General features: G+C 26.9%; 2 protein-coding genes across 4 annotated transcripts in view; both read left to right on the top strand.

Annotated features, from left to right (window-relative positions):
• The window catches only part of LOC122511423 (phosphoinositide 3-kinase adapter protein 1), a 53,521-nt gene extending 41,193 nt beyond the window's left edge, over nucleotides 1-12,328 (top strand). The window contains exons 1-14 of one of the 2 annotated variants that reach the window (XM_043626633.1): nucleotides 74-213; nucleotides 6,444-6,606; nucleotides 6,690-7,077; nucleotides 7,157-7,453; nucleotides 7,535-7,670; nucleotides 7,743-7,933; nucleotides 8,218-8,287; nucleotides 8,406-8,708; nucleotides 8,796-9,191; nucleotides 9,797-9,919; nucleotides 10,000-10,094; nucleotides 10,231-10,429; nucleotides 10,622-11,230; nucleotides 11,435-12,328. In XM_043626633.1, coding sequence (XP_043482568.1) covers nucleotides 141-213; nucleotides 6,444-6,606; nucleotides 6,690-7,077; nucleotides 7,157-7,453; nucleotides 7,535-7,670; nucleotides 7,743-7,933; nucleotides 8,218-8,287; nucleotides 8,406-8,708; nucleotides 8,796-9,191; nucleotides 9,797-9,919; nucleotides 10,000-10,094; nucleotides 10,231-10,429; nucleotides 10,622-11,230; nucleotides 11,435-11,454 — 3,063 coding nt within the window. In that variant the 5' untranslated portion in view covers nucleotides 74-140 and the 3' untranslated portion in view covers nucleotides 11,455-12,328. Of the gene's footprint in view, nucleotides 1-73; nucleotides 214-6,443; nucleotides 6,607-6,689; nucleotides 7,078-7,156; nucleotides 7,454-7,534; nucleotides 7,671-7,742; nucleotides 7,934-8,217; nucleotides 8,288-8,405; nucleotides 8,709-8,795; nucleotides 9,192-9,796; nucleotides 9,920-9,999; nucleotides 10,095-10,230; nucleotides 10,430-10,621; nucleotides 11,231-11,434 lie in introns of those variants that run through there. The other variant, XM_043626632.1, reaches the window with a different exon arrangement.
• A 3,662-nt stretch (nucleotides 12,329-15,990) lies between these two features.
• On the top strand, nucleotides 15,991-19,898 carry LOC122511422 (WAP four-disulfide core domain protein 2-like). 2 transcript variants are annotated; one of them, XM_043626629.1, is made up of 3 exons: nucleotides 15,991-16,127; nucleotides 17,082-17,374; nucleotides 19,168-19,898. In XM_043626629.1, the coding sequence occupies exons 2-3, from the start codon at nucleotides 17,131-17,133 to the stop codon at nucleotides 19,473-19,475; spliced, it is 552 nt and encodes a 183-aa protein (XP_043482564.1). In that variant the 5' UTR covers nucleotides 15,991-16,127; nucleotides 17,082-17,130; the 3' UTR covers nucleotides 19,476-19,898. The 2 variants fall into 2 exon arrangements, with proteins under 2 accessions (XP_043482564.1, XP_043482565.1); XM_043626630.1 differs by having other exon boundaries at nucleotides 16,024-16,127; nucleotides 17,090-17,374.
• Nucleotides 19,899-27,225: the final 7,327 nt, after the last annotated feature.

Genomic DNA, 27,225 nt, shown 5'->3' with positions numbered 1-27,225 from the left:
TTTCAAGCGAAAGTATTCAACAAAAATTCAATTCTTTTTTTTTTTTATAAAATTTTCTGTCTGAATGAATCGCCAAATTTGAATATAATTAAATATTCTCTTTTTGTCAAAAAAAAAATTTTTTTTTTTTATTTAAAAAAATGTATTGTGAATCGCCACGAACTCGAAGAAGAAATAGACCAACATTTTTGGATTTATCGGGAATTTGTAATCGTAAGTTAATAAATAAAAAATTATAATTTTTTACAAAGGGATGTGGAGGGAGTATTTTTTTTAATTAGTAATTTAAAAAATTATTACTTCCATGTGTTAGTTACTTGACATTCGCACTGGTAAATGGATACTTTGATTTTAATAATTGAGACAAAAAATTTCGCAGAAATATAATAAAAAGAACAAAAAAAAAAAAAGAGGAGCGGAAGTACCGTAAAACTAACCCATGAAACACCGTAAAAGGAACACAACGTATGTGTTTGTAAGCATATATAAAAAGAAATTTATGTCCTGAAAAATTCTGTGCATTTTGAAATATTTTAAAAATTTAATATTTTTAATTTATGACAAAAAAAAATTATTTATCTTAAAATTATTTGTCTCACACACACCCATATTTTCAGTGTAACGAATTCTTTATTTGTTTAATCATATACACTGTAAAGAAAAATTTATTTGATTTAAAAAAAACACTTGTCTGTTATTAAATAAATATTTACTTTAATCAAAATTTATTTAATCAAAACTTTATTTAAATCAAATAACTTTTCTTTCAGTGTATTTTTTGAGATTTATTTATTTAATGTATATAACTATAATTCATATTTTTCTAAAAATAAATTCTTCATATATCCTTTTTTTTGAATTTTTATTATTTAATTTGATAGTTTAAAGAAATATTTTTTGTAAATTTAAAAAAAAACATTTTTTTTTTCAAAATAAAACTTAATATTTATTGATTGCTTTAAAGAGGAATTGTGTTTTATAGGCAAGTCTCGCAAGTTAACTGCATTTTATACAAAGTGACCGGAAATACCGAAAACGGAAGCTTCGAGTGACGCGCTGAAAGACGATTGATTTCAGTGATTAAATCTTTATAAATATATTAATAAATAATATTTATAAGTGAAAATTGTTTTAAAATTAAGTTTTATCGAAAAAAGTGGTTTTTATAAATTATTAAAAAATTGTTTCAATGCGGTTGCAAAATAATAAAAAATATAAATAAATAATTAATAATAATAAATAATTAATAATAATAAATAACTAATAAAAACAAATAACTAATAATAATAAATAATTAAATAAAAAATAAATAATAAAAAATTTAAAAACTACAAAAATGGCTTTCAAGAGGTTTTTAAAGTCCCTAAGAAGCAATGTATATTACTATCTTGGAAATTCAAAATGGCGGATCCAATATGGCGGCATAATTCTTAAAATTTTCTCTAATTGACTTGAAACTTTTTGCTCGGGATTTTTTTTGGATAGCTAAATAAGAATCTGAGTTTGGATTTTCAAAATTCAAAATACCTTATTCAAAATGGCGGCATAATTTAAAAAAAATTATACTTAATAATAAAAATATTTTTCTAGCTACGGTGTAACATTTTTTTAATAATTTATAAAGCTAATTTTTTGCAAAAGGTTCAAATTTTTAAATAAAATAAAAAATAAAATGGAAAGACGGGATGGACGGTTAGTCGAAAGAATATTTATATTTAATTTAAATATAATTACAATTTTTATTTATAATTTTATCGTAAAAAATTTTAATAGCCAATAAAAATGTGTGATATTTTCATCATATATTCTTTAATAAAATTTGCCATAAATTGTGTATATATACTATGTCTCTTTATCTAATTTGGCTTTTATCAGTGACATGTGATTTCGATATTTCCGGTATACAATATGAATATTGGAAAAGTATAAACGTTCAATGCTCTATGACCGTGCATAAATATATATAGTGGCATAATAAATCTGATTTTTTTAAAAATATTTTTATAATTTATTGATCAGTAAACGATCTTAAAATGTTTTTCAAAATTTTTTTTCAAAATTAGTTTTTACACTGAAAAAAAATTAATTTTATACAGATAAACAATTAATTGTCTATTGACAAATAAATATTTACTTGAATCAAATAATTTTTATTTGAATAAAATAATTTTTATTTGAATCAATTAAATGGTGTTTGCTATAAATACTATGATATTATTTGCTTAAATAACTTTTATTTGATTTAAATAAAAATTACTTTATTTAAGTAAATGTTTATTTGATAATAGACATGTAATCAAATTTGAATCAAATAATAATTTTTTTTTTCAGTGTATTATTGTATTATCTTTGTATTAATATTTTTTTCTTATCTAATAATCTTATCTAATAATGTTTTCTTTGTATTAATTAGTGTATTAATATTATTATAAAAAACAATTTTTGTTGATTTTTAATTACTATTGTTAATCGTTAATTATACGTACATTATTTGCAATTAATAAATGAAAATCAATAGATGTAAATAATAATTTTTGAATTTAAGAAAAGCGTGTTTTCTTATAATTAAATTACATAAATTTTTTAATGTCAGAGTCCATAAATTTCGATGGAAAAGTAATGAAAAAAAAAGAATAGTCTTAAAATAACTTTCCTTATAATAAGGATGTCACGTGCGAGCCCTAAAAAATTTTTATTTGTATTATATTTATTGTTAAGTCGGTGGCTTATATAGGTGTGGCCTTTGACCTGCCTAGCCCTTTATATGCTAATGCATTACACCTTCCTCAACACACTACTTAATATTTTCAATTAATTTAATTGTGCAGCTAATTGAAAATTTCATTATTCAAATATGAAAAAGAAAAATTATCAATAATTTTTTATTCATAAACAAAAAATTACTAACCTACTTTTGTATAAAGGAAGCATACGTGTTATACTTTTAATAGTTTAAAATACTTATAGAAATTTTATTTTTATTTATTTATTTATTTATTTTATTTTTATTTATTTTATTTATTTTTTTTTTATTTATTGACAATGAATTATTTTGATTAAATATAGTTTTACGTCCATCACTTAATGAATTATTGAATTAAATATTTTTACAAGGCCTTAGAAACGTATTAATTAGTGTCTCTCATTTGATAAAAATATAAAAAGAATTAATTTAAAAAAGATTAAAATTGTTTATTTTTAATACTTTTATACTCTTATTGCATTCAATATTCGATATTTTAAAAATTTATCTATATTCTTTTTAAATTATTATAAGTTTTTTGTTTTCAAATATACTTTACGTGTAAGAAAAGAGCAATAAAATAAGCCGCTAATAATAATGCTTTTGTGCGGTCAGTCTGTTTAAATGCAAATTAGAAGTCATTGTAACGTTGAGAGATGCATTTAAAAATAAATTTCAATGAGTATTTTTTTTAATGGGAGAAATATTGTCACTTTGTTTACGTAAATATGGCAAGATATTGTCAAAAAAACACTTTTTGTTCAATTTTTATTTTATTTTTAAAAAAATTAGATTTCGCGACATTAAAAAAAATGATTGCTTAAAAAAAAAGTAATTTTTATATTAAAAAAAAAAATGATTTATTTTTAAATTATGTAATTTTGATGTAGTCAACAAACTGAGACAATGTAGCAAAGATAGCATGTCATTTTAGATTAACGAGAATATTGTACATGTGGAATATATGTGTGCATCAGCGGAGAAATTCCATGCAACTGTCGTATTATTATACTTTTAGACACAATTTAAGCATTGCGTGGAAAATTATTTTAATTACCTTTTACGAACGGATGGCACTTGTAGTTATCTACTTATAAATATTGTGTTCAATTTGTCGTGCGCAAAAAAAAAACATTTTTTTTCTTCTTTGCCATTAGATATTAACTTTAAGTTCTCTAAAAGATGTCCTTTTTGTTTCAAACTTTGAGAATAGAAAAATTTTTAAAAATAGAGAAGATATTAAATCCTAAGTTCAACTTGGACTGAAATTAACAAATTGGATTCAGAGGAAAATTGAAAAAAAAAGATATACCTGTTCTTTTGTTTTTAATTTTCAATTGTTTACACAAATTAATAAAAATTTAGCAATTTTTAAAAACCTTTAAAGCCAATCCAACATTTATTTTTCTATCCTAACTTTTGTTTAAACTATTATTTCAATAATTGCAGCAAAAATAAGCAATTTTTTCTTTTTTTGGATTATTTATAGGTATATTTGTTTAAAACTATTGTTAACAACAATATTGGAATAATATTTTTCATTATGAATTTTTTGTCTTCGGCCATATATGTTATTGTTAAGATACTTGAATAGTTGATTTAATAATTTTTTTTCAAAAATATTCAACAAACATTGACATTGTAGGTTCATTTTTTAACTTACATTTTTAAATAAAAAATATTGCAAAATGAAATTCAAAATTCCGGCTCAATAGGGAATTTAAAAAATTCTGAAGATTTTAAAAAAAGAAATGTTAAGGGGAGACCCCACCTTCATTTTGACCCCTTTTAAATAAAATTATTAAACGAGGTAATATTTTTTTCTTGCATCATTTTCAACCTAAAAACATATAAGATGGTCAAAAATATTTAATTTTAATTTTTGAAGAGGTTAGAATTTTTTTCTTTTGGCCTATTGCATATTATTCCAAATCCATGCGAGAAGTTGTTTAGAATGGTAAAATATGCATGGAAAAAAATTTTCGTTAAAAAATATTAAAAACTGTAAGAGAAGATCAATTTTTAATATTCAAATCTTTAACTTTTGCCGAAATTTCGAAAGCCTTATATCTTTAATTTTTTTCCAAACTGTGTATACTTACGTAATTTGATGCTCTGAGTCGAAAAAACATAGTTACAAATTGACATTTAGCTCATTTTTGTGGTAAAAACCATAAAAATCATAGTCCGAAGTTTTTATGGTATACTTTATATATACTGTAATAAATGCAAAAAAGCCATGATTTTTATAGTTTTTACCTAGAAAATGAGCTAATTGTCAATTTTAACTATATGTTTTTTCGACTCAGAGCATCAAAATTGGAAAAAATTAAAGGTTCAGGACTTTCGACATTTCGGCAAAATTTAAAGATTTGAATATTAAAAATTGATCTTCTCTTACAGTTTTTAATATTTTTCAACGAAAATTTTTTTCCATACATATTTTATCATTCTAAACAACTTCTCGCATGGATTTGCAATAATATGCAATAGGTAAAAAGAAAAAAAATTCTAACCTCTTCAAAAATTAAAATTAAATATTTTTGACCATCTTATATGTTTTCAGGTTAAAAATGGTGCAAGAAAAAAAATATTACATCGTTTAATAATTTTATTTTAAAGGGGTCAAAATAAAGGTGGGGTCTCCCCTTAAATTTCATCGAAAATTGCTGCCTGTGATTATGAACACTAAATTGTAATTTTGAACCACAGTCCAACGATTTGGATTATTTTTAAAATTACCATTGACCTCGACTTCGATAATTCAATTCTTACTGTTTTGATGTCCTTTAGTGAAAAGTCCCAGCATAAAGTCTATCAAAAATATTTGAGATTGTTGGTAGTGGATATTCATCGGAAAGGATTATTATTGTCAGTGAACTCGAATTTGATGATTCTATTCTTACTGATTCGATGTCCTTTAGTGAAAAGCTCTAAATTGAGCTTCTTGATAGCGTCTATCTATCGACAGTGATTATATTTGTTTTTTTATTAATATTATTATATTATTACAAAAATTGTTAGAAAGTAGATAAATTTTAATTAAAGAGAAACTTTGCCATTCAAATTTGTTGATTATTTGAATTCCTCGATTGTATTAAACAGGAAATAACTGTTGAGCTTCAAAATTGTAATGAATTTGAGGATGTAAAAATAATGGTGAATATTTAAATTTAGCCTTTAGCTATATACTGGAATGTGGTGAAAATAAAATAAACTATACTGCAATGGTTTAGCCTTTGGAATGTCAGTGTTTGTAGATATAATCTTTTATTTCTGAGACACTTTAACTGCTTTTAATTGATACAGACATACGGCGTTTAAAAGCAGAAGGGGTCTCTCTCTCTCTCTTTTTCTCGATCATCAACTCTATTAGCGATACGTTATTTCTTAAATTACAATTTTTATTCTTTTTTCTTTTAATTCTCATATCGTACACTTCCTCATACGCTGTTATATTCATTGGATAAAAGCCAACGAGAGTCCCTTTTTTGTCTCCCAATTTGTAATTAATTTCTTTATTTTTAGAAATTTTCACCATGTCTTTGTCTATGAGGAGAAAGAAGATTTATGTGATTCAGTTGTTTTTTTTTATTTATAATCACCGTATTTTGTTTTATTATAAGTTTATAATTTATATAAATTTTATTTATAAGTATTTTTAAAAATTGGAAAATAAATTTCTCTTTTTTGTTATCAGGAACTCGTCATGGGTTGGTAACGACACCAAAGGAAGAAACAACAGTTGAAGATGATGTTGTGATAATTTCTAGTCGGGAGAGTGAAGCGGCAACATTATGGGTCAATTATCTCACGGGAAGTTTTGAACAAATTAGCAGGCAACAAGGACGACCACCTTTCAGGTGAAATAAATTTTTGAACAAATAAACAAATGTTCGAAAAAATGTTGTTGAAAAATTATTAATTTAAAATATCTTTCCTTTAGAGTGCGGCATGTGACAGTGGAGGATTCATTGTCAGCAAGCACAGAGGATAGGTTGAAATCTTCACGTTTGCAAATTGTCGTCATTTGTCCGTTTCTTTTGAAACGTATTTTAACGCGACCCGAACAGGCAATGAATCTTTCCAGGCATCTGATGCCGGATAAAGTTTTGGCAATGATGCTTGGTGTACAGGAGGATCATCTCACATCTTGTCACAAGTCGGCTTTAATTTCATTTCAAAATTGGAAAAAATTCCCCGTCAAGGATCAAGATGAGGATTTTGTTTGTCAATTTTTTGGTGCTGTTTTTGCCATTCTAGGCACTGCTCCACCGACAACATTAAAGAATGACAAAATTGCCTTTACGATTCATCCGAAGAAAGTGAAACTGGTTAGGGGAAAAAACTATATAAATATTTTAATTGATTCGAAGTTTTTTTATTTCTAAATTAAAAAATTTCATCTTTCAGGGTCATAGTAAAGTGATCGCCCTTTTGAACGATCCATTGAGAGTGGAAGATAATGTTACAATAATTGTCGATCGCTGTGGTGATGCGATTGAAGTGGGAAACGTAAAGAGGCGAAATCCTTATTCACTGCAATTTTCTATTCCAGAAAAGTGTTTAGAAAAATCGATGCTAGTTGGAGTAAAAATCTTGAAAAATGGTAGTCCTCTAGGAATTCGTCAAATCAAGTGCGAAAGTCGATTGAGAGAATTGGATCAAATATTAAGAGCACACGATAATCCTTTAGAGTTCATGTGTCAGGTATTTTTTATTTCATCATTTTCGCAATACATAATTTAAGATCCACCAGAAAATAAAAGATTACAAATTTCTTTTGTTTAGACAATAGGTTTCAGTCCGGGAGATCGGGAACAATTGGATAACTGGATGGTCCATGCCTTTCGGAGGAATTTACCGCCACAATTTAATCTTCTCTCAACTCCCAGTGGAACGATTCCAGCTGCCAAGAATTATACAAGTAATTTCTTTTTTTTAAACAAAATAATAACGAAGTGTTCGAGAGAATATTTATTAATTTTCTTATTACCAGGTCCGGATGAGTATCCAACCTTGTTGCATTTTGCGGCACGATTTGGTCTCGAGAAATTGGCATTCCAACTTTTGGAGAGTCCTGGTGGAGAACAGGCATCGGACATTAAAAATGTTTCGGAATTAAGTCCAGCGGATTTAGCTGAACAAGCGGGTCACACTCGATTGGCTCATCAACTTCGCAGCTACATGGTACACTAAGCATCGCCTTTAAAAACGTGGCTTTAAACAACCAAGTGATTCTGTCAATACACTTCGGTGATTTTTCAACAAATATTTCCTCAAAAGAATCCTTTTACATTCTATCATTAAAAAAAATCTAAACTTAATTCTTGTTTTCAAATTACATCATCAATAACGAAAATAAAAAAATATTCTCCCAGACAGAAACTCCTTGTTTTGCAATTATTAGACATTTTTGTAATTAATTAATATCGAATTTCATACTTGAATGCTTATTTTCAATTTCTTTTCAGCAAATGAATGAGTTCACCAACATTTATAGTTATCTGAAAATCATGAGCGAAACACCAGTCGAAGAAACAGGTGAGGGGCGAAAGCAATATTTGCATAGAAAATCTCATTGAAATCAAATCTCATTGAAACAAAATTACAATTTTTCAAATAAGTAGTTTTCTAAAGCAATAAAATTTTACTTTCCTAGGAAATGAAAGTGTATCGCCTTTTTTGCGAAACGGTGATAAAGAGGATTATTGTCGTCCGCGACCAATTAGCGAGGCTTATTCAGTTCCGCCTACTGCAAGACCAATTACTACATCATCGACAAGTTTCACAACACCTCCTGAATTACCACCGCCAAATCCCACAATTAATTCCCCAATTGAAGGAAATTATTCTATAGCACCATCACCAATTCCGATTACAGTACCATCAACTCCAACCTCGACACATCATTTTAATGAATTGGATCAAACATTTGCTGGATATTTACAAATGCATCCAGCTGGTAAATTTTATTTCACTTTAGTAATTAAATTTTAAACCAGTTGTGTGATTGAATTTAAAAACAATTGGGTATTTTTACATAATCAAGGTTCGAGGACACCAATGTTGTCCAGTACACCGTCATCGTCCCGCTTAACTTTACAATCGTCACGTCAAGATTGTTCGTCGGCGGGAATTCGTGAAGAATTTCATTACGATAAATCGCCATCTAGCTCGAATTCAAGAGAAAATTCGGGACCACAAGATGAATTATTGGAGATTTTAAATGATTTCAAAAATAATGTCTTCACGATATCGGAACTCGAGAGACTTGTTGATAATTGGAAGAATCGAAATGACGTTCAACAGAGTTTCAAGGATAAACAACGACAATTGACTGCAATGAGAGAGGAGTACGAGAGAATTCAAAAGAAAATAAAGGATGATATGAAAGCACCAACACCTTTTGATAGAATTCGGAAATTATTTTCGAAAGGAAAGAAAGGTTTGTGGTTTTTATTTTTTTTTGATTACCCTATTTCAAAGGCACCAGAATCACAGCAGCTATGCTGCTGCTGCTGCACTTAAAGAGGCTAGATGCACTTCCTTTCTACTTCCTCCTCCATTTTCCACTATGGTGTGTGGAACGTTTAAAGTGTTGTAGCCTTCCTCTATTAGGATGCAGGAAGGCCATTGGCTGTCACCCTTAAGCCAGACTCTTAAATTACAACAGTTACTTCTTACACGCCTCAATCTAAACTGTAAAAGTAGATGTGCGTTTCCGAGGAGGGATTTTAATTATGGTAGGAATTCCACGACGGTAAACCGTTGACACATTGATTTCTATATCTAATAGACGTGATTCTATTCTTCCCTCACTCTTTGAATCTCCTCCCTCTGCATTAAGGCAAATATCTGCATTAGGGGTCATTTTGACATAAGCGAATTTACTTTTTAAGGGTGAGTTAGTTGAAGGAGATAATGACCGCATCTTGAGAAGCATCTTCAGAATAGGTAGAATGTCGCTTTGACGCCTAGGGTTACCATTATAAAGTTACCCTTTATATTTAGATTTATACACTTTTTATTGATCAGCGATTCATTTTACAGATTCCTCGAAAGACACTTCTCACGCTAATGATGATTCATCATCGACCAGTAAAATTGAAAACATCAATGGAACGCTAGCTGAACGAAGACCGGTCAGCAGTTTAAGTCTTCATAGCGTTTCAAGTGAGTTTTCTTCGCTTTTATTCAAATAATAAAATTCTAGGTATGATAGATGATCATTAATTTTAAAATCCTATTTGCAGGTTCCTCGTCTTCTGGGCGAATGAGTACAGTTAGTGGCTGCAGTGGAACAAGTCTTGGAGATAGTGGCACTCATTCTGACACTGAAGACAGAAGGGTAAATTACATCATTTCATTTTTAAAAGTTTCCAACTTTTGATTTATACTAATAGGCTTTACATTCTTCTTGATTCTAATTGAGAAAATACAAGTGTGAATTCAAGAGTGAAATTAAAAAGAAACTTTAATTACAGATACAAAATACGAGGGAGGATAAATCAGGCATGATGTCTTATGAAATTCCACCTGCACCAAAACCATTTACTGGAAGGTACTCTCCTGCACGTTATACACCATCGCCTCGTGCTCCAATTAACAATGAAGTCGAATTTCGAAATCCTCAAAATAGCGAACATTACATCGCTTTTCCACCATCTGGTCTACCAGTTCACTGTAAGTATATAAAACTAAGGATCAATTTCACCAATACCAATTAAAAGTTAAATGATATCCTCAATCAACCAATCATGAATCGTTAAATTGGCTTCAGTCATCGACTAACTTTTAATTGAGCTTGGTGGAATTAGCCCTAAAAATACTTGCTCTTCCTGAAGAAGCAAATTTGAAACACTGAAATTTTTCCAGCTTTCAAAGCAGACGGATCATTAAGGGATCTAAAAATGTCAAGTTCCCCAATTGAAGACTCAGATTATCTCGATCTAGATGAACCCAAAAAATCGCACAGTTACGCAAATTTGAATCCATCCGCAATATCAGTCCCACTTCCTCCTCCTCCACCACCACCAGGAATGTGTATTCCCTTCGAGTACATGAACATTACACCATCGACTCCAAAAACGCCTTTGGAAAATAAAATCGACACAAAGCACACAATAACTCCAATTGATCATGAAGTATGTACAAAAAATATTGAAACCATAAACGAAAACAATTTCATCACCAAAGATTTTGACAAAATTGAAAATAAAGAAACTGATTTACAAACACAAAAAATTGAAGAGTCGCTAAATATGGAAAAAGAATTGAAGACCACTATCGATATTGAACTCAAAGAAAGTGCAAAAAATCTGCAAGAGAATATGGAAGGGAAATTAGAGGAGATTTCCATAGATGTTGTCGATGGAGTATCAAATGCGGATGCTCATGATTACATGAACATTCAACCGGGAAATGAAGGTGTTCAAGTTGTAGGAGTGGTACAGAAAAAAATCGCACCACCTGTTCCTCCACGATGTAAGCATTAAAACAATTTCTTTTCTAAACATTAAAGGACAGTTTTACCAACTCCAATTAAAACTTAATCAATGACTAACGTCAGTTTAACCGCTCATTATTCGGTTAAGGATTTAATCATTGATTAACTTTTAATCGGTGTTGGTGAAACCGGCCCTACATATTAATAAAAATTATAGAAATAAAAATTAATTTTCATTTCAGTTACTCCAATGAGAAAATAAGCAAAATGGAACTACAATTTCGAATTGTTATCTCCTACAGCAGTTATGTAAATAATAAAAATATAAAGTTCAATTGTATTAGGCAGATATTAAGTTAATTTTAATATGAATGCGCTTCGTATTTGTGCATCTAATAAAAAGAAATCTTTAATTCTGCTAAACGACTTTAATACAGACACTATTTTCAGAAATCGAATATATTTTAACTATTAATAATTACCCAAATGGGACAGAATATTGCAGCAGTATTATGACAATCAAGAAGTAATATAAGGATGAGTCGAATTTCTGTATCGAAAAGATGTGCCTAATTCTCTTCTGCTTGCAAGAAATTAGGCACATCTTTTGGGATCTCTTGTACTGCGAGACGCTCTCTGTTGAAAATTTTTGTAACCATTGAGATTAGATCGTTTTGTCTAATTCTAATTTTTGATCAGCTTCCACCAATCAGTGTAGCTTTTTAACGGGGTGTCGAAAAATGGTACTACAGTGACGAGTCCCGTCTTATTGAGGAACCGTTTTAGTTCCTAATCTCAGCACAGTGAAGAAGGCGTCGAATGGCATTAGTAATGTGTGCCTTTTTCTAAAAATGTGTTCAAAACCTAGTATCTCTTGAAGAAATTAACGAAATTGAATGGTTCTTGGACGACAATAAAGCTTAATAAATGCAGAATACAGGAAAATTATACAAAAACGAGGTTAACAAATTTTAAGGTTAATAATCAGCGTCAAAAGTCAGAAATTTCATCAAAAATATCACAAATTTTAGTCTGTAAACCAGAAAAATGGCTTAAATTAGGTAATATTACTTATTTTGAAGTTTTTTGGGTCGCTATAATTACGAATCTGAAGTCCGATTTTAATCATTTAATATGGCGGATCCTGTATGACAGCTGAGACGCATGATTATTTCCCAAATGTCATTTGACCGAATTGCATTTATCCGAACTGTTATTTTGACGAAATGTCACTTTTGCGAATCGCCATTTTTACGAATTGCCTCTTTTGCGAAATACCATTTTTACAAATTGTTATTGTTCCGAAATGTCATTTTTTCGAATTCTCATTTTTACGAAATGTCACTTTTGTGAATCACCATTTTTACGAATTGTATCTTTTACGAAAAGTCATTTTTACGAAATGTTACTGTTGCGAATTGTCATTTTTGCCAAAATTGCTATAGTAAACTTGTATGCATATATAGATTTACTATAGCAATTTTCGTAAAAATGACAATTCGCAACAGTGACAATTGTCAACAGTGAAAAAATGTCAGTTTGCATAAATGACAATTCGCAAAAATGGCAATTCGCGCAAAAATGACATTTAGGAACAATAACTATTCGTAAAAAATGACAATTCGTAAAAATGATATTTCGCAAAAATGACTTTTCGCAAAAGTGACAATTCGTAAAAATGTCGATTCACAAAAGTGACATTTTGTAAAAATGACAATTCGAAAGACTGATATTTTGGAACAATAAACGATTCTTAAAAATGACAATTCGTAAAAATGATATTTCGCAAAAGTGGAAATTCGTAAAAATAACGATTCGCAAAAGTGACATTTCGTCAAAATAACAGTTTGGATAAATGGAATTCGGTAAAATGACAGTTCGGGAATAATCATGCGCCTCGAATCTGATGTCAGATTTTCAAAATTCAAAATGGCCGACCCAATAACGTTTTGCATTTTCGGTCGGCCATATTAGTTACTAGCATCACTTTTAGCATCGAGACTAATTAATTTTTTTCAAATAAGTATTTAATAAATTTCCAGTCGATTTTCTATTATATTTTTATATCTAATTTGTAGTTCACAAAAAATATGTATGACGACATCCCTGAAGAAGCAATTAGCAGGCGTAGCATTCGTCATTCTTAAGTCAGAGAAAAATGAAAATTTCAGAAAGTTCGTCGCAGTATAAAAACAGTTATGGGACAATACTCCGGCAATATAAAGACAGTATTATGGCAAAATAGTGGCAATACAACAATAGCAATATGGCAATATACAGCCAGTAATGTGGCAATATTGCAATAATATTAAGGACAGTATTGTGGCAATACATTCAATCTTATGGCAATATGTTGTAAATATAGTTGCATTATTCTGCGTCATTTGGGTACTATTTAGAATATTAATTCAAAAGAATGTAAAATATATCTTGCATGCATTAGCCATATAATTATAGAAATGTAGGACGCATGTCGGTCGAAGCGTCAAGTCGATAGAAAGAGACAGCAAGTGTACTTATCGTCCCCTCTTCTTTCTCTCTCTAGAGACGCATGCGCATGACTCTTTTTATCGACCTGATTCGGCCTCCTCTATTCTTATACCTCTATGGCATTAACTTTTAGAAACTTTCCTTTAAATAACAATATTTATACGCTCTCCCCCACCTCTCAGTCATAATTATATGGAAAAAATCTTTTTTATATTTATTTACATATTACACATTAATTAAGAATTTTTTGTCGATAGTATTACATTTATGGTTTTTTACACTTTGTGCCATATTTAGTCTATTTATTTAAAATACGATCATTTATTTTAAAAAAATCTTATTATAATTTTAAAAAAATTTATAATTTTTTTACAATTAAAATAAATTGATTATAAGATTTTGCTAAAAATTTACTTTGTATATTCGTCATTTATTTACTTATTTTTGTTTATATTAAATTTTTATCTTATTTCACAATTTTTTTTTAATATTTGCCGCAGTATTAATTAAAATTAGTTTTCGATGAAAATTCAACAATTATAATAAATGATCGTTTTTTGATATAAAATTAAATTTCGAACGAAAATTCGAAATATATACAAAGCTAGCGAGCACCAAATCAAACTCTTTTTTTCCTAACTAATTCGGCAATTTTGCCGATAGATAATGTATATTTTTTTTTTAATTAATTTACTTCTATTAATTTCTATATAAATTCTATATAAATATATTTTAATTAAAATTATTTGATAATTTTTGTATTTAAACTATTTGATATTATTTTACAATATAAAAAAAAATAATTTTTGTTTAATAAAAAAAGGAATTAAGACTGTAAAAAAGTGAATAGAAATTATTTTATCTCCTTTATTTCTTCGCGCGCGGAATTTCCGAACTGTTTTTACGTCAAACACAGAGTAGCCTTCAATCATACGTAACAATTATTGTATCTATTAAAATGAATAAAAATGTTAATATGTTTTCGTAATATTATATAGAGTCGTCATTAATTTTTCGCTTTAGACCTAAATTTTTACTTTATGTATTATTTCGCATGTATTTTTTTTTATGTATTTTGTATTAGAAATATTTTACACAATATACATTATAATTTATAATTTTTTCGTCTGTAGTTATTTTTGTAATTAATATTTTTCTTGCGTATTAAGTAATTTTATTTAATTTCTTCTATAGCGTTATGTATTATACTATTGATTTATTTGAATGTCTAAAATTAATTTTTAAAACTATCTTCGTTGTATCTGATTACATAAATAATTAGTGTTAGAAATTATTTGAATTGATGTACCGATGTGCATTTACTACCGCTTAATATATTATTTTTATTTAAAATTTTCATTTTATAGAATATTTTACATTTATTTTATACAAATATAGAAATTATAATTATGTTATTTATATTTATCAATTGCATAATAAACGCTGTACTTTTTGAACTTGTGGTGTCTTTTTTAAATATACCAAAAATTTCAATATAAAATATAAAGTTTTGTAATTTTTTCACCTCAAAAAGAAAAGATATTTACGAAATTGAAAAAGCACTAAAAAAAACATTCGAAGAAAAATTTTTTTATGTCTAAAATCAATTGTTATTATAAATGTTTAGTAAATGAAATTTAAGAATAAACATTAAAAGATTCCTAACATTTGTGACTAATTTTATTTTCCTTAATGAAATCCTCTTTCTCTAGTAAATAAGTTATTAGCATTTTTTAAAATTCAAACAAATTATTTTGTCTTTTTAATTTCATATACATTAATTATCTAATTTTTTACTACTAATTAATTTATATAATTATAAAATAAAGGCTATTAAAGATCAATTTTATTAAATATTAATTTATCTATTAACTTATTTAATTAGATTTAAATTAGTTACAATTTTTCGTTTTGAAAATTTACGCGAGAAACAAAAAAAAAAAATATTCAAAACAAATGAAGTGGAAAAAAATAAATAAACGAAATATTTTTCTTTTATCGCGAAAATTTCTTTCAAGGCAAAGGAAGGAAGTCGTCATTCCAGAAACAACTTCCTTCCGACGCCAACGCAATTTATAATATTAAACAAATTAATTAATACTCACTCATTAATTTGAATAATTTTTTCATAAACACTTTAGAAACTGTTTTTCTTCTTTTAATTGAAAGACAAAAAAAATTTCGAAAAATTTGAATTATAATGTTGAAATTTAACTTTTTTTTTCGTCAATTTCTTATAGTTTGTCAATAAATTTATTCTTGAAGGATGTCCATCATGAATTAATTTAGTTACTCTATAAATTGATCGACACGAGGACTTTTTTGCACGAGGGAGGGGGACACATAAATAGAAGTGAATGTTTCTGGCCTCATGCAAAAAGCATTTGTCATTTGTCCAGTAGTGTTGTTATTTGTTGTTCTATGACGTATTTAGTTTTTTCGAATGTGAGTATTTTTATTTTTTTATTTTTAATTTTCTTCATTTATATTTTAATTTAAACATAAAATTAAAAAATTGTTCAAAAAAATTCAAATAGTCGACATTTTTTCTTAACTTCTTTTTTTCTTATTTAAAATTTATTTTTTTAATAAACAACCAATTTTAATATGATTTATTTTATTAATTATTAATTAATTTATAAATCATAAATAAATTTATTTACTATTGTTATTAATATTGTCTAATTTTATAAATAATAATTATTCATTATTATATTAATATTTAATATATTATTATATATTATTATAATGACCAAATAATATGATAATTACAATAATTATAAATTAATTTTTTATCATAATAACAATAGAAGTCGAGTTGTTATTATTATTATACAATAAATTAATATAATAAGGATGATACTTAATATTAAAAATTAAAAATATATTTAAATATTTTAAATAAAAACTATAATATTGAAAACATAAATTTTTAAATTTAATAACATATTGTATCTAATTTATATTAAGTAATACTTTTAAAAAAATTTATAATTCTTTAGAGTCGTAAAAAATTGAAATTAAAAAAATTAAATTCCTCAATTGTATAATGTATTTGTAATATACCTATATTATTGGACATTGTATTTTTAATTTTTATAGTTAAAAATTTCTATAATTATTTTGAAATTGTAGCTTTGCAAAAATTAATTCTAATTTATTGATACTCAGAATTAATTCTAATTATTAAATAATCTAATATTAGATTAAAGGGATATAAATAAAAATTAAATTGGGAATTTCCAATCATCAACTTTTTAAGAAAAGATTCTTTTTCCTCTTTCGAAATATTCACAGTAAAATGAATTACATATTCATGAAGCACTAAATTCACATCCAATGGCTTAACCATTTTGAATAAGTATATCTTAATTCTTGACGTGAGATCTTCTTTCAAAGAATTTCAGGTTGCACATTTGATCATAAAAAATTTATCCGAGAAACATCAATGACGTCATTGGTATTATTTTTAATATTGACGGTAATTATAACCGTGAGTTATGCACAAATGTATGGGAGCTATAATCCTCGACCGAAACTTGGATCCTGTGCACCACCATTGGCAGTGGATGTGTGCTCAAGAAGTTGTTATTGGGACAATCAATGTTTAGGAATTGAAAAATGTTGTCCTACAAGTTGTGGTGGATCCGTTTGTTCCAGACCGGTGACAACGAGAAATCCGGCAACAATAGGTATATATTTAATTTAAAAGTAGTTTTTTGTTAAAACATATTTTATTTTTTCATTTTTGATTATCGTAATTTTAGACTTCGCACTCGATAATTAATTTTAAAAAAGTAGCAAAAAGTAGCTTTCAAATTGAAAAAAGTAGTAAAAAAGAAGCTATCGAAAAATTATACTTGACGACCGAAAAAACTCGTTTTAGACACTTTTCAAAACTGACAAAAATTCCATTGTATATTTTATTTTCTGACTTTTTCCTAATTTTTATCAAAAATATTTACTTCTTTCTTATCCTGCCAATAAATTGAATTCCTGCAACGAATTCTATTATTCATGAAAGGATTTAAATATTTATAAAAATAATTTAATTCCTGCAAAGAATTTTATAAAATTTTTTAAATAATTGATTTATTTCGACTAATTTTATGCAAATTCTACTTTAAATAATTGAATTCCTGAGAAATTTTTATTATTTATGAAAAGAATTGAATTCTTACGAAGATTTTTACAAAAAATTTTTTAAATAATTGAATTCTTTAAGGAATTTTTATTAAATAATTAATAGATATTAAAAATAATTGAATTGAGGAAAGTTTTTGAAAATAATTAAACATTTTGTCAAGAATTTTATTGATAAATTTTTGAAAATAATTGAATTTTGCAAAGAATTTTATTAAAATACCTCAAAATAATTGAATTTTCGGGAATAATTTTGTTATTCATCGATACAATTGAATTCTTGGAAAGAAATTTATTAGAATTTTTTAAAATAATTGAATTTCCAAAACAAAATTTATTATTTTTAAAAATAATTGAATTCCTGTGAAAAATTCTAATATTTTGTATTTGAATTGAATTGAAAAAATAATTGAATTCTTCCAAAGAATTTTTAAATAATTGATTTTTTCGAGGAATCGAAATTAAATTTTTAAGAATGAATACATTTCTTGATCAATTCCTGTAAAATTGTATTGAAAATGATATTGTAATCCTGCGATGAATTTTATTATTTTTAAAAATAATTGAAAAATTTTATGAAAATGTATAAAAAGAATTGAATTTCTGAGAAGAATTTTATAATTGATGAAAATAATTGAATTATTGCGAATAATGTTATTAAAATGTTTTAAAAGAATTGAATTTCAGTGAAAAATTTTGTTATTTTTGAAAATAATTGAATTTTTCGATTAATTAATTTAAAATATCATTAAAAATAATTGAAATTCTTCGATGAGTTTTATTATTTATAAAAATAATTGAATTTTGCAAAGAATTTTATCAAAAATTTTTAAAAAATTGAATTTCCATGAAAAATGTTATTATTAGTGAAAGTAATTGAATTATTGTGAAGAATTGTATAAAAATTCTGTTAAATAATTGATTTTTTCGAAATTTTTTTGAAAATTTTATTTGATTATAATTTTTACAGTGCAAAGCCTGTAATTTCATTATTCTCGCAGAAATTATGAATTCTTCGGTTACTTATTATATTAAATTGAAGATGTATTCTCCTTTTCATTAGCCAATTTTAACTCGAAATTGCGTTTTCTATTGTCGGGGATAATTAAACTAAATGCCAATTAAAAAAAAGCGCAATTGCGAATTAAGTTGAAATGATCTAATTGCGAGTCTTATTTAATTCTAAATAGTATTAGGTGTGAAGAAACAAATTCTTTACGAATTTCAAAATAATTAGATTAATAAGCTGATTATGGAAAGTGTATACAAAAGTTAAAGACTTTTATTTTTTACACATAATAATAATATAATAATTAAACAGAAAAAAATGTTTTATTTTCAGGAACAATAAAAGCAGGGGTTTGTCCACAAACATCAAACGAACGTTGGATCTGCTCATCGACCTGCATTGATGACAGTGATTGTCCAGAGAAAAAGAAATGTTGTAAAACTCGTTGCGGTGGTAATATATGTAAAAAACCACATATAACAGAAGGAGAAGAAGTAGAAAAAGACACTGTTAATAATGATATTGATATATATTCAAATAGTATATCATTTGATAATGGCAACAATAATAACAATAATAATTTTGACGTTGCATTCCGGGCGAATCGAAATAATCCATTTTTATTTCGACGATCTCGTTAAACATAATTTATTACCCCCATAATGTAAATTAAATTTCAAATTCTCTAGTTTTCATTCCGTCATTAAAACTTTGATAACTTTAGTCAAAAATAATTTTTATAGTACTTATTCATTATCTTATACGTATACCGTGTTGAAAAAAAATAATTATACAAACATTTTTAAATTGAATTTTCCCGGACTATGCTAGTGTTGTCATGAATTTTTATAATGATGTTAATTTATACGTTTATAAATTATGCCTTTCACTTAAAGAATGCTCATTAAATATTTATAATTGTTAAGCGACCATATGTGATTAATTAGTGTAAATCTCTTTCTCTACGTATGACACTATTTATTTTTATTTAATTTATTAACTCTATATTTGAGACTGAGATGTTATGTTATTTTTAGTTAATAAAATTAGTTCCGTCAACAGTTTTTAAAAATGTTTCTTTATTATTCCACTTTATGTCAAAAACCTTTCCTATGTACTTAAACCCTTTAACGCTCAAATATGCAAAATGTTGGCATGAAGTTTGACGACTTATTTCGGTAGTTAAAAATCAATAGAAAAATTCATTAATCATCATTTCTTATGTTTTCATATGCGTTCTATCGAATGGCGTTATAAAAAAAATCAAAAAGTTATTAATGTATTTTTTTTAAAAAAGTCTGATATTTTTCAAATTTTTGTTTAATTTTCAATTTTTTCTACTACGAAATAGCAGAAAAATAATTCCAAATGTTACAAATAACGTGACAAAAATACATAAGCTACAAGATAGGACTGTAGAGAAAATTAAAAATTAAAATGGCGGCTCAAAAATGGAGTTTGAAGTTCAAATTTTTTTGCAAAATTTCACTCGAAAGTACGAAATTGTTAAAAATGTTTAGATTAGCTTGAAATCTTTACACGGGAGTATTAGAGGTCGCTGATGATGAATATGAAGTTCAATTTTTAAAATTCAAAATGGCGGATCCAATATGGCGGACAATCTTTCTAAAAACTTATTAGATTCGCTTGAAACTTATTATTCGGAGGTTTTTGGGGTCGCTGATTATAAATCTAAAGTCCAACGGTCGTCAAACGAATTATAAATCCTATTTTTATTGTTCTAATGCGTTTTATTCATATTAATTAAATGTTTAGTTTACAATTAATTTTGTTTGTGTTTTTTGTTCCATACATTAATAGGAATTCTTCTTCAAAGAAAATATTTGCGCTGTGATTAAACAATCCACGACTTGGTAAGTTTGTTCAATTCTTTCTTTTCTCATCTCTTCACTGTAAAAAGGTTACTAATTAAGTACCAATTTTTGTACTAAATCGTAACTTTGTTTTATTTTAAAACCGAAATCATCTCTAATTTAGAACCTTTTTTTTACAGTGTTGGTTTCGTCTTAGAACTAATTTCCGACTGCTCATAGGATTGAACTCCAGGTTAAACGTGAGCGTGAGCAGAACCCCTATCCTTTCTTATAAATTCAAAAATTTTAAAGTCTCGCGAAGTTCGCTACAAACGAAAGGCGTAAAAATTACGCGGTAATAGTTAAATATGCAGATTTTTCCAACTTCAAGTAGCCAAAACAAAATATGCCTAATAAATGGAGAAGCACATCAGATAACAGATTTGCGTCATAAAAATTTTACTTTATACGCTCTTCTAATCAATTTCACAATCACAATTGTACAAACATTATCTATTTTTCTATTAAAATAATACTACCTTACGAACTTCAAAACAATTATAATTTTAATAAGGAAATGTACACTCACAGTTGTACAAACATTTTCCATTTTTCTTGATAAATAATTCTACATTACGAACTTTAGAACGATCTAAACTTAGACTAATAATTTTGACTAGAAAATATACAATTACAATTGTATAAACAACATATACTACATATGAATTCGATTTTATTCAAATTATTATATTTAGTTATTGTAAATATTCTGAATCCTTTTCATTTTCCTGTCGAATTTAATTTGTATTATAATAAATAAATAAAATGCGTCAAAAAATTGCGAACGGTGGGAGATTTTTGTCACTATATAATTCTATTCGAAACTATTCTTTGATGTCAAGACATTTTCATAAATATAATACATGAATTATGAAATTAAAATCTTAAAACGTTAAACTACATTCAATTTAAAGCAGAAGCATAATGGGATTAAAATCCTACCTTGTGGTAGTTTTGTTACTACAAACCTGCTATGGCGAATCAACAGAGGTAAGCAACATAAAGTTAACTTAATCCAGTATTAAAATGATTCAATAAAAACAATCTTATTATTTTTTTAAGGCAACAAATTCATCTAGTCAAGAAACTGATAAATGTGGAACGTCAGAATTAGATGATTTTTACCTAGTACAAACTTTCTTTAAGCCAAAATATGATGACATCGTATTAGTATTGGGTTCAGAATCATATGCTTCACTCTCCATACTAAAATGGGTAACAGGGAATAAAATTAATTTGGCTCCAAAAGAATTGAAACATTTGGAAAATTACTTCGAAGCATATGTTGCATCCAAAACAAACACATTGTACTATAATTTATGCTCTGATCGTAATGAATTGATGACCCGATATTTGGCAAAAATGTTAATAGATCACGCCAAGAATGTAAAATTCATTCTTCTTTTTGTGGAATTACCAGGACCATATAATCCTAATAATTATATTACAGAACTAAATTGGAAAAATATTATTGAATATGCTTCACGTTTAATTCCTAATGTTGATAAATTTATAGATAATATTGAAGCCGAAGTAGTTAAAGATTTCAATCTTCATGAACAAGTCCATTATATTGATGCTCAATATTTGAAGCCAATTGATATGAAATTTCTTGACAAAATGACGGATATTAGTTCCAATGCCGTTAAGATAATTTCAAGAATAAAATCAAAGGCACATTATGCTTATAGTGTTATGTATGGAAGTGAATTTAACGATCATTTAAAGGATTATATCAACTATAATAACGAAACAATGGATAATGATTTTAATTACATGGCCGACAATAATTGTAGAAATTCAACTAATTCTATAGCTCAAATTATAAACAATAAACTCGATAAAGTTCAATTTGAAAAAGTTCAACAAGATTTGTCAAATCAGATATTAAATCATTTTAAGAAAATGGAAGATAACAGTAGTTCAAAATTAACAGACATCTTCTATTTTTACGAACAAATGGAAAATGTTGTGAATATTTTGCCAGATGTTTACAAAAACTATTCTACAGAGCACGCAAATATGGCAATTTATTCTAAAAACTATCACAGAAGTATTATGAAAATTGTAAAAGATTACAATATTCAGTTATCGGAAAATATTCAATTGGATTTAGTGCGAAATTTACAAATTCTTAATTTTTTGGAAGAGGATTTATACATTGATAATAACTTTTTCTCAACGTTAAAGGAATTTTTTGTTAAAAACAAAATGTGGTATTCATATTTACTTGGATATTATAATAAATCAATAGTGAGTATCAAACAAAATAATAATTTAACTAAAGAATTTGAATTTCACGCAATGAATGGTTACGATACGGAAATTAAGAGAAAAGTTATAAACACTGTGAAAATTTTAATTGAAACCGTGCATAACGAAGAACCAACTTGTGTTATTGATGAGAATAATATTTTAAAACTTACAATGTTAGGAAATGTTTTACGAACATTTGACATACCAGCAGCAATTAATAATTGTGAAAACGAACATAAATTGAAAATACAACAAATTATGTTATTTGCCATTGAAAAAGTATACATAGACAGTGATTTGATTGCAATTGGTGATGAATTACAAGTCGTTATCATTTCTCCAGTGTGGGAAATTGTTGGCAAACGAAAAATAGTTCTAAATGGAATTTCTCCAGAATCTCAGAAAGATAATAAAGCTAGAGATGGTAATCAAAATGGAAATAAAAATGGTGTACGAGGAAAAGCTGGACTACCAGGTGGACCATCGGGATCATTTTACGGAATTGGAGAATTATTTATTTCTGGTGAGAATTTACAAATTTTCGCTAATGGAGGAAATGGAGGTGATGGACAAAATGGTGGTGATGGAGCTGAAGGTAAAAAGCCAAGAAATTTTCAAGACACTGATCCTATTCCTGAAAAGTATATTCCAAACATTTTTCGCCTGCTTAAAAATGATGGCGTTGATTATCAAAGATATAATATTACTGGTCGATTTTCCTTTGGTGGAAGAGGCGGTGACGGTGGTATTGGAGGAAGAGGAAACAAAAAAGGAGATGTTCAACTAATTGGACTTAAAAATCCAACAGGAATTAATGTAATCGCTAAAATGGGATCCAACGGTCTTGATGGGATTGGCGGAAAAGGTAAAAATGGACCTAAAGGAGATGAAACAACATTGTCATTTAGAATTAATGACAACGAAATTATATATGATAAAACAATAGACCGTCAATTTTCAACCGGTGAATACAGTCCAAAATCTCCTGATGGATCTAATGGAACCAGCACCTTCAAGCAACGACCCCTTAAGGAAGCAAACATTCCTGAAGATTTTCCTTTACTAATTAATAAGTATAAGAACTTTCTTATGGCAACTTTCATCAAGGAACAAGAGTCCTTAAGAAAGGAAGAACTTATTAATATTTACAATCTAATAAGTAGTAACAAAGGAGTACAAAATACTTATAATATAATGGCATTAGCTAACGAATTACTTTTACTAGAAAAACAATATTTTTATTTTACCGTTAAGAAAGATACTATTCCATTTTATCAAATTCTAAAGGAAAGTATTTATAACTACAAAAATACATCCACAGAAATTCAACATTATCCATTCTACAAAGATATAGCTGATAATTTAGAAAAAATTGTATCAGCAAAAATTCATCACATAAATTATTTCGAAAAGGAAAATATTATTATATTAAATCTAAAAAAGCAGTTTAATCAATATACATCTGAATTGAATGACATTCAAAATTTAACACGTTTCATTAACACTGTTAATAGTTTGCGAAACTTTAAAAGTAAAATTAATTCGGAAATTCAATATGCTCAAAGTAAAATTGATAACGAAATAACTGAAGAACTTGAAAAACTTGATGATGAAGCTGATCGTAATATCGAATCATTGATTACTGAAACAATCCAATTAAAGAAGGATGCGGAAAAAAATGGTAAAGAGTTAGAAGAGAAGCAGGCGGAAATAAAAAAAATGATGATATTAAAAGGAATATATGCATTCTGGCAGCTCTGCACAAAAGTAGCGAGTTTAGCTGGACCGAAGGCTGCAATTATTGGCGGTATTGTAAGTTCATTTCAAGAGACAATTAAACCCTATATATTCGATGAAAAAGAAGAAAAACCAAAAATAGTATTTATTCCAAAAGCTGTAGAAACAAGTTTGAAGACAATAAATCTGATAAATCAAGGATATGTTGATTCTTGGGTTTCAATATTAAAAAGTCATGTAGATTATGTTGAACAAGTTAAATTGGATGCACCAAATGAAATTGAGGAATTAAATAAAATTATTAAATTATTGAAGAAAATAGAATTGGATACAGCATCGTCTCATACCTGGCAAAATCCGTTCAGAAATGAGACAAATACAATGATAAAGGAAAAAGATGAATTGATGCTTAAAAATGGATATAAAATATCAATTAGTGTATTGGATCGATTGATAATCCTCTCAAAGGCAGCATTCTACAAAGGTGAATCGTGGGCTCATTCACAAATTAATGATCAAGCTATAGTGGAAGTAGATGCTGCTTTAACAAAAACAAAAACAGATTTAACTCATTTGGATGATTATGAAAATAATATTTATGAATTTCTAATACCAGTTTTAGATTCACTTCACAATACAACAAACCTAAGGAATATTAATATTCAAAATCAAAATTTACAACATCTACAATGGAAAATTCTTTCTAATCTTGAGACAATGCAATACAATCTTGTTGAATCGGTTAAAGGCTTTCAGAATGAAAGAAATATTAACAGAATTTTCAATAAAATACAAAATACATTTAAAACAATGATCGAAATTTATAAGGATATGAAAAATAAAAATGATACAATTGACCTCGCAACTTTTATAACTAATACAGCAACATCCGTTGACTATAGTGATTCAAATTTTCTCTATGAATCATTTAATAAATTAAGAACAATTCAACCGGAAATTGAACTCTATGAACAGTACAATAAATTGATTTATGATTATCGTCAATTTGTGAAGTCATTTAAATTATTTGCTTTTCCTTGTGGAGATTTCTATTTTCAAAATTTAGATTTGGATCTTCGTAGTGCGATGGATTTAAGCAGGGCCGTTTCAATTGCTAAAAATGTAATGAATGAAATTTTTGAGAAAACATCATCACAAGGTGTTATAGCAACTAGAAAGGAGGATGATTTTTATGTAAAACCATTTTTTATTTGGAAATATAATGAATATCGAGAGGATATTATTCAATTGTTGAAGGGTGAAAAAATTAAGTTGAATTCAACAATTACAATGCATCCCAATTACGATGCTATTAAATTTCGAGAAATTAATTTACAACTTGCCTCCAAGGATCATAAAGTAAAATCTAATATCGTCGAAAGTGTGAAACCATGTGATTTTCGTTTAACTCATAGTGGAAAATCGTATTATAGATATAATGGCGAAATGTATGTTATCAATACGGGAAGTTATGAATTTTATACTAATTGGCGTAACATAATTGGAACCAGTAAAGATGAAAATGATTTTCTTTTGAGTCCATATACCGAGTGGACATTGCAAATTGTTAAGGAAGAATCATGCAATTTAGACGCATATCTTGATGTAGAATTAGATTTACAATTGGTTGGAATTGGATCCTACATTCCAATCGGCGATGTTCTGTGCCAAAGAAATATTGAAAATTATTTTCAGAAAACTAATATTCAACATTAAAAAATAATTCCTATAAAATATATTTTTAATTGTAATTATAATTTTAATTAAGATTTTAATTATAAGATGTCAAACTAAGTATTCCTTTGTAATCGAAAAAATAGGTTTTTTAAAGGTTGCTGTGTAATTCTCATTCTACGAAAACACGATATAATATACTCTCTACATTCACATCATTATCCTTATAGAAAAAACAAAGTCTGAAACCGTTTACCTCTTAAAACAAAAATTCTGCTATTATAATTATTTATTAAACGAATTTGTGCGACAAATTTAAGAATAATAAGTGGAACTTTTAATCTTAAATAGTTTTGTCTATTATTAAATAGATAAGAAAAAACTTGCAGAGATCAAGAATCTGACAAAGTAATTACATCTGCTGCTCTTAGATTAAGAGTCAACTCAAAAACTATACTCGATAGTTTAACGGTGCCAATTTTTTAAAAATGTAAAAATTAGGTTAATACTTTCACTATTTATAAAGAAGTCGATAACTAAATTAATTTTAATCTTTTATCTTTTTTAAATTTACACAACAAATTTTTAATTTAATCCCAATTGGACAATTCATTTCTTCTACTGATCACAAATAAATTTATTTTAAAGAATTAAAACTTTTAATTTAATTCCAACTGGATAATTTCATTTCTTCTACTGATCATAAATAAATTTATTTCAATTCCTCACCTGGTTTATGAAAATGTATAAACTTTATTAATACTTTCACTATATATGTAAATAAATTGCTAAAATAAATATTTTTATACATATATTTATTTTTAAGTGTGGAAAACAAGAAGAAAATAAA

Source organism: Leptopilina heterotoma, unplaced genomic scaffold (assembly GCF_015476425.1).
Source record: "Leptopilina heterotoma isolate Lh14 unplaced genomic scaffold, ASM1547642v1 Lhet_82, whole genome shotgun sequence".
NCBI lineage: Eukaryota > Metazoa > Arthropoda > Insecta > Hymenoptera > Figitidae > Leptopilina > Leptopilina heterotoma.
This window is presented reverse-complemented; position numbering and strand designations above follow the sequence as displayed.

Bases quoted from the DNA above. Each gene is read 5' to 3' on its own strand.
- LOC122511422 (XM_043626629.1), top strand. From the start codon at position 17,131: ATGACGTCATTGGTATTATTTTTAATATTGACGGTAATTATAACCGTG. The intron at 17,375-19,167 runs GTATATATTTAA...TTTTATTTTCAG, and splicing joins GAGAAATCCGGCAACAATAG to GAACAATAAAAGCAGGGGTT.